Genomic DNA, 7,974 nt, shown 5'->3' with positions numbered 1-7,974 from the left:
GCGCCCGGCTGCGCGGGGAAATCGGTTTGTTAACGGCTCGGCGGCCTGACACGGGATCGGCGGGAGCGCTGGGGAGGTGCCGGGACGGTGAGTCTCCGGGCGGGATGAGCTGCAGGGAGGTTCCCTGGAGGTTCCCTGGAGGTTTCCGCGGGGTGGTGCAGCAGCGGTAGGGAGCAGGAGTTGTGGGGGTGATGGGTGATGAAGACTACAACTCCCGGCATGCAGTTCGCTGGGTGGGCCCGCGCCACCGCTGCGGCGGGCAGCGTTGCATGCCGGGAGTTGTAGTCCGCGCCTCCTGCTCCTAGTTACGCTGCAAATGCTGCCCCACAAAAATCGTAATTATCGAGTGGGGGGAGAGGCAGGGCTTATTTACCTGCTGTCGGACGCGACTGTGGCCTGGCGAGCCGTGATGGATCTCTGCGTGAGGGAAGATCATAGAATCCCAGGTGGGGAGAGACCTCAAGGATCATCTGGTCTAATCCTTTGCAAATCACGGTCCAGACGAGATGGCCCAGGCCCTGTCCAGATGAATATTAGAAATGTCCAATATTGGGGAATCCACCACTTCCCTGGGGAGATTATTCTAATGGCTGATTGTTCTCATTGTGAAAATTTTTCCTCTTGTGTCTAGTCAGAATCTCCCCAGGATTAACATGTACCTGTTACCCCTCGTCTTTTCCATGTGACTCCTTGGGTGTGACCTGAGGGGATGAAAGAAAAATTGCATACATCTAAGCCGTTGTACTTAGAAAGGAGAAGGCTAGTGGGGTGTAATAATTACTCTCTTCTGTGCAACTTCTTTTTCCTCTATCTCTGTAGTGAGTAAGAAAAGAAGCTGTAAATGTAAACTGCAGCAAGGAGCATTATGGTTAGGGTAAAAAGTTCTGGTAATAGGATGACTGTACTGGACTGCATTAGAAAGATTAAGAAATTCTGTTGTTGGAGGCCTTTAAGAACATATTAGACTGTTCTCGGTGCAGTTACCATTGCCTGCTCTTTGGTATACAGACATGCTGGCTTTTAAGTTTAGAAAGAGATGTGGAACACGTGAAGACTTGTCTAAAAGGCTTTTGGGGATTTTTTTTTTAGTAGTCCTGCACTTAAATAAATATGGAACATTTAGGCTTTGGGTTAGCAAATATGCAAACGTTTGGGCTCATTTAGCACTCGGTATTTCTGTTGTTTTGCTTGTTAATGTGTGGTTTGCACTAACAGATTATAATTGCTGGATTTTAATTTTGGTTTTGTTTCCTCCTGTTTCATTTAGTTTACAGGTAATGAAACGCCACACATCTCCCAGTAAAATGGGGGAGACCACTGGTGGATCAACAAAAAAGAGGTCTAAATCACAAGACCAACAAGGGCCTTCCAGCCAAAAAAAGGGAACAGATAGAGAAGGAAGAAAACAAGATCAAAAAAGAAAGGTAATCATTATATTGTATTAAATAAATTAGCAAAGTAACCAAAGAAAAAAAAAAAAAGAGGTCTTTTTACCCAGTTTTTTTACTGGAATTTGTAGAGAATATTTCATTAACTAAAAGTAGTCTTCTTGAGGAAATGTCCAGTGTGAGAAGCTCTTTTGAGACCCACTGCTTCAGCTGCTCCCTGGTTTCCAGAATTTCTGTGTACTACTATGCCTGTAACAAGTACAGGGAAGCATTGCCTGATCATTAATAAAAAGGCAAGCTGGCTGTGCAGTTCTGAAGAGCTGTTTAGCATCTGAACAGAGTGATAGAGTTCATTCAGCTCAGGTGATGTTTATTCAGTTCTGGAAAATATTATCTGTGTGTCTCAGGATTGACCTAGGCAGCTTTCTGTTGGAGAGAGCTTGCTTAACCACTGAATTTATGAACAGCATGATCTCAAGATGTGGCTGGATAGGGAAATGTGTTGTGCATTTCTTATTTCATGATCTGATTCTTGGAATGGGAGCAATTAAGAAGAGTGAATTGCTTTTCTTAATCTGTTTGGGATGAATTACTGTTTCACAGTTAAAAAAGCCTTTTTTTGTTGTCAGTGTCAATAGACCTCTGTCAAGTTCTAACATGCTTTCGCAGCCTTTTTATAGTGGGTTGCTAGGAGTAGATGGATGGTTGCACAGCAGAGGATGTTTCAAAATTACCACATTTGCTGTAAATTTTTCTCTTCAGCACATCACTCAGACAGTCAAAAGAAAAGCTAAGGAACACGGGGACTATTCCCCTGCAGGTAGGATTGTATTCTTTCCTTATGTTTATCTCATGCCAATTCAGTGTTCTGAAAAACACTGAAAGTAGTAACTGCTATGTTGAAATCATAGATTCCTGAGATGTCACTGAAATAAGTTTCAAAGTTTTCTTTCTGAATAGTAACAGCAAGTATTTGCTGTACAGTCTTCGCCAGTGTGCATTCACATTATATGTGTTGTATATGCATGTATTAATCACATGCTTTTGTTTGCAGTTATTGTTCTTGTAAAATTCTACCACAAGTGTCCATAATATTTTAACTTTCTCTTCGCAGGCCATTGTCTTCTCTGTTAACCTTCTGTCTTAAGACTGGCATGTGTTGTATTGAACATACAGATGAGATGAGGCCCCTGCTACATTGAGTTTCTTATGTATATTCCCACTCTTTATTTCATTCTGGGTTTTCTCACTTGTATTGCCAATGATTTGGGGAAAGTATTTGTTTAGAATGAAACTGCCGTAAGAAAGAACCTTTTCTGTTTTGTTCTTTTAAAGAAACTTGTGACTTCCAAATAATAAGTACGACCTAATGTGGATAGATTTGACCTGATAGTTTTGTGACATGGAAAAGCTTTAACAGTTATGCCTCTGACTACAGTCTGAGTGAACTGAGTCACAAAGCTGTCTATCCAGGTTTGACAAATCATATCTTTTCCCTTTTTCTTTGTGTTAACAGGAGAAAAAGGTTCTTCAAAAAAGGTGAAGCTAACCAGTGCTAAAACAGGATCTTGGCAGACTCTCTCAGAGACCAGTAGGCAGTTTCTGGAAACTGTAATGGATTCAGTAATACTGTAAGTGCCAAATATCCTGGTGGTTCTTCTTTGTTTCCACAAGGAATAAAGTAAAAATCATAACATTGCTTGAACTGGAAAAGCTTTAGAGCTTTTTTGGACAATATGGCTGGCTGTGTATATTTTGTCCAGTAAAATATAATGCTTTCTATCTGATTTTGGAAATTTTTAGCTGGAGAAGTTCTGACTGTGTTCACTTCACTTGATGCGTTCTCTGTGCTTGCAGGCTTTGTAATGAAAATTCTGCCTTTATTTTCTTTCCAGATCTGTTTTGTGCCAACAAGGTGAAAGGAAAGATAATGTTCAGAAGCACCTTAATTTACTGAAAGAAAAGTAAGAAATTATATATTTAAAAAAAAAAGAGGGGGAGAAGGGATATGGTTATATGGTTTATGCAGTTGTTTTGTACCATGTTTACAAAATTACTTCTGGGAGCAATCACATTTAGGAAATCTTGGAAGGGAGGTTTGATGCAAAATCAAGGAGGGAAATATCTTGACTGAAGTGGACAAGCAAGAGTTGTTGAAAGAGTCACTTCAGCTACTTCTATATGAGTAACAGATCCTGGGAGGTATTCTTAAGAGCTCCTTGAGTCAGCTTGGTTCTCCTTACACAGGGTTTAAACTTGTGGGCAGCTATTTATTTTGCTATCATTTTATGATAGTGGCAGGAGCAGTTATAGCTAAATTTTCTTAAATGCTAATTCATTTTCTGACTGTTGAAGTTACTTCAAAGAGAATTGAAATTACGTCTTGGGATATAACTTGTAGCCTTCTTACATCGTTGTGGGAGTAATTACGTACACTTGAGTGTCTGAGAATTTTTGTGTGCACATGTGTCAGTATACCAGGTTCTAATCAACATAGAGCCTGAGCATGTATATTGCTTTCTTTGTTCTTATAGTACTTCAAGATTCAAATGTGAGGAGCTAGTTCTTCGTAAATGGTTTTCTTTTTTTTTTTTTTTTTTTTTTGGTGTTTAATATGTGATGTCTTTAATTTCTGAGTTGCCAGACTCCTGCAGTCTCATCTGGGAGGGATGGAAATTGTGGCAGTTTGGTGTATCTAACTGACAGATCCAACTTAGAAGAATTCAATAGACTCAGAAGGACCTTTGAGAGCGAGCTAAAACTTTTCCTCTGGCATAAAGCTATATATCATGTTTCACAAAAGCATTTACAGATTTTACTAAAATTTATCTTTGGAAGCAGTTAAAAATGCTGCTTTTAGAACTTAATTTTACTTTGAAAAGCAGAAAGGTCAGAACTGGGAAAATATTAGTTAATGTCCATTTACAGTCAGGGAGTGTACAAGGCCAATGGGATAGAAACCACACATTAGTGTAATAGCAAAGGTTAGAATGGTGGTATATCTTGTTCCCGGTTCCTTCCTTAGACGTCTATTCCACGTGATTTTGGAAAGCAATTCAAGACAGCTTTTCTTCCTGTCTGGATCCTTTTACTTCACTGGCAGCAACTGGGATAAACTGAGTTTAGTTTTTCCCCAGAGAAACCATTAGTCAGTTTTCTTTTTGTTTTGCAAAGAACTCCAAACAAGTCATGCTTTCCTTTTTCTATAATAAAGGGTGCTGAGATTTTTCAAGACTTTAAAGGTGCCTCCAGGGATGCTGGGCAACCTGAAGAATGTCCCAAGCCTTCAAATGGCAGAGAGACAAATGCTTGAGGCAAACGAAGAGTCTTTGGTACAATTGCAGGTATGAAAGGCAAAGAGGGGAAAAAAATATCTTACCCGTCTGCTACTGTGTTGTAACTTTTTAGTAGATGGACTGTTGGCTATGCCTGTGCTGTTGTGGAGTTGTCCACTGTTCATCATTGTCACCTACCTTTGCTACAAAGCAGTGTATCTTTTTGGATGGTGTTCCTGTGTCTCAGGTGATGCTGATTATCAGTGTCATATGCAAAAGGGTCACCATCTCTAAAGTAAACTTTGTTCTGTTTTCGTGTCTATTTTACCTTAGGAAGAAATAAATGAAGCTGAGAAATCAGGAGAACGCACTGAAGAAACTATACTACAACTACAGCACAAAATACAGGTGCTCAGGAACCAGTTAGAGGAAGATGAAAAAAAGGCCAGGAAGGTATTTCCAATAGATGTTGCTGCACTGCTCTAGGTTAGAGGGATGGCCTGTTTTCCAGAACTATCCCATACAAGCTGTTTCTGCAGAGTGTCATATAAGGAAGGCCTTATTTGCCTTTGGGAATGTATCTTTTCAGGTTTTCCAACTTTAGTTGCAAAAATAATAAGTTTAGTTTTCAGAAGTTGGATAATGACAACCAGTTTATTCTCCTACTTGTGTGACTGATGTTTTGGATTATTTTTTCTCTCTTATTCGCTTTCTAGGTATTCCAGGAAAATGGCAGAGGCGAACTCCACCTTCCAGAACTCCCCAAGCACAGTTTACAGGCACCCACTTTGCAGGTGAGCATGGAATATATTTTCAGAGACACTTTGGCTATGAGGAGGAAGACAACAGAATGTGCTTTTATCACTTAACCTCTGCCAGAGGGGGGCAATTCTGAAAATTCTGAAATATCTGAAAGTTTTCTTTTTTTCTTCCTTTTAATTGAGAACTAAATGCTTACATTTTAAAAATGGAATGAAGGCCTAGAAAACCTGCCATTTAAAGGATTACATATCTTTTCCTAGGAACCCTATGGTCCTAGGGAACCTGTAATAATTTCTGAGATATATCTCTCTGTGACTGATGGAAGGAAGACTATTTCAATTCTGTGTCTTTGAATCTTTATTTTAGCTGTGTTTAGGTACAGCTAGGCTGCGTGAAAGTGAAATTTCTGTTGGACTTAATGAAACTTGTTTTTTATTTATTGTCTATTATTCTTGTTTCTTTAGGAAGAAATTTTGAAGATAAAAAATCAGAAAGGTCTTTTAAAGGATATGAACATTATTCAGCAGTCGGCTGACTTGAAGAACATGTTAACCCTCATTGAAAAGACCTATGAGAAGGTGGACTTCCTTTGAGAAACAGAAATATGTGGAGTCTTCTTTGAGGAAGATAACCTGGGGCAACACTCTGTTAATGTAGAGTGGCAGGATGCTGATCACGGAAACAGTGTTTTCTTCCTCATGGCTTTACTCTTGTGACTGCTGAATTTCTGTTAAACCATTTTCTATGAATATTGGTGTATAAATCTGTAGATGCATTCTGGGATTCTAGTGATTTTAGTGGTCAGTTGAGGGTTTTTGTTTTTCTGGACCTCTGATGACTTCTAATGTTGATATATACTATCTTAGGAGAAGGGAGGGAAATGGATCCTAGGGTTATTTGGGCATTTTTATAGAATAAGGCAACCTATTCCACTATATTTGGACTTTTATATCATATTTATAAATTGGTGAAGGCAGTATCTTTTGACAAACTAATTCTTGTTTTGGAGTTAAATCCTCTTTAAACCTGAAGCACATAGTAAAAATGTGATTATCTAATGTTCAGTTAGAAATCCCCTGTTCAACTTTTGTACCATTTTTTAATAAAAAAACCTCTGTGGCAGGAAACTGAATAATTTTTATCAGATGTACAGGATTTTTTTTTTACATTTTCATAATTGGTGCTTAAATCAGGTGTGAATGTCTTTTTTTTTTTTTAATCCAGATGGTTGGGGAAAGCAGATAAGAACATCACAGAGCAATGCTCTAACCTGAGTTGTGTACTCACCTTATATTTCATTAACTGTCAGATATTCTTCAGCTTCAGAGGAAAAAAAATAAGTCAAAAATCTGTTTTCCGTGCACTTTAATCTCTCCTCTATTTTTCCATGATAGAACTTCTCCCTTAAAAGGCTCAGTTACTATTAAGTGCTTTCTTCAGTCAAATTATCTGCTAGAAGACAGCAGTGCTCTTTACATTGATTTAGGGTGCAAACACTTATTCTTTTGTTTACAAACTGCTGGTACTCTTAACGAGACATGAGCTAATTATTCTCCTATGAGAGATTAAAAGCCTCTCTGTAGTTGCTACATGTAGGAAAACCAGACTAAGTACTTGCTTGGTTTATACTGAATTACATGAAAAGGTATATAAATATTTCTCAAATTTCTGATCACTCAGCAAGGGGAGCATTTACTGACATAACCACTACCCCAAAGTAATTTAATCCAGATTGTGTGTTAATGATTTTCCTGCATGCCAGCTATCTTAATTTTTGTTAAGGAGAGATATACTCCTTTGCTTTCGTTAAGGATGATCTACATGCCAGCAATTTACTATGTGGGTTTTGAACTTAATGAACCACATAGATGCCATTTTTCTTTTTTTTAAAGTATGGAGAAAGGCAGTAAGTAGGAGTCAGAGATCTGATATAGCTTCCATACAAGGAAGGTTGAAATAGCAGTAACTGAAGAAGGAAATAATAAAGTATTTTATGAAAGCGTTGAATAGGGATTGGTTACTCACTGCTTTTTACAGCATAGGAATGAGGGAGTAGCCAGTAGGCAGCAAGTTTTTACAGTAAGGTACTCTGTGTAACTGTGCCAGCACATTGTGTAAGCCGGAGTGTACTAATAGGTGTGAAAAAGAAGTAAACAAATATATGAAGTATGTGTCTATCAGGCAATTAAATGGTTTGAACAAGGTTGTGATACCCTTGATTTACTTTTGATCACACATGCTGACTCTGAAAGACAGTGTACTGAAGTAGGATGAATATTTTCTTAGCTCTTTGCAGCATTTCTTATGTTTCCCAACAAAAGCCTGTATCATAAGACCTTTTGGAATTATTCCTGTGTGGTAGGCTTCTGGAGTTGAGATTTATGGTCTCTTCCCTTCCTTTCAAATCTAGTTGTTTAAATCGATGTCTTATGCTCAAAACAGTGTTTAAATGCAAAGAGGAAGCACTCCTTGGGGGGCGGGGGAGGTATAATGCCTTTTATGTATGTTAAATGCTCTTCCTTTGTTATTCCTAAAACCAGTTTTGTCTA

At 38.6% G+C, this 7,974-nt stretch overlaps 1 protein-coding gene across 2 annotated transcripts; it reads left to right on the top strand.

Annotated features, from left to right (window-relative positions):
* Nucleotides 1-12: 12 nt before the first annotated feature.
* CENPQ (centromere protein Q) lies at nucleotides 13-7,628 on the top strand. 2 transcript variants are annotated; one of them, XM_074861373.1, is made up of 9 exons: nucleotides 13-87; nucleotides 1,268-1,424; nucleotides 2,151-2,208; nucleotides 2,905-3,019; nucleotides 3,284-3,352; nucleotides 4,603-4,732; nucleotides 4,997-5,116; nucleotides 5,380-5,457; nucleotides 5,890-7,628. In XM_074861373.1, exons 2-9 carry the CDS (start codon nucleotides 1,278-1,280, stop codon nucleotides 6,016-6,018), a joined length of 846 nt encoding a protein of 281 aa, XP_074717474.1. In that variant the 5' UTR covers nucleotides 13-87; nucleotides 1,268-1,277; the 3' UTR covers nucleotides 6,019-7,628. The 2 variants fall into 2 exon arrangements, with proteins under 2 accessions (XP_074717474.1, XP_074717475.1); XM_074861374.1 differs by lacking the exon at nucleotides 13-87 and adding an exon at nucleotides 295-446.
* Nucleotides 7,629-7,974: the final 346 nt, after the last annotated feature.

Source organism: Strix uralensis, chromosome 3 (genome assembly GCF_047716275.1).
Source record: "Strix uralensis isolate ZFMK-TIS-50842 chromosome 3, bStrUra1, whole genome shotgun sequence".
In the NCBI taxonomy this organism is placed as follows: domain Eukaryota; kingdom Metazoa; phylum Chordata; class Aves; order Strigiformes; family Strigidae; genus Strix; species Strix uralensis.
Note: the sequence above shows the minus strand (reverse complement) of the source record. Positions and strands in the feature narration are given on the sequence as shown.

What these genes read in the sequence shown, in the direction of transcription:
- CENPQ (XM_074861373.1), top strand. Translation starts at nt 1,278, where the DNA reads ATGAAACGCCACACATCTCCCAGTAAAATGGGGGAGACCACTGGTGGA. An exon ending in AACAAGATCAAAAAAGAAAG is followed by an intron (nt 1,425 to 2,150) that starts GTAATCATTATA and finishes TTTTCTCTTCAG; the next exon opens with CACATCACTCAGACAGTCAA. An exon ending in TACAGGCACCCACTTTGCAG is followed by an intron (nt 5,458 to 5,889) that starts GTGAGCATGGAA and finishes TTGTTTCTTTAG; the next exon opens with GAAGAAATTTTGAAGATAAA.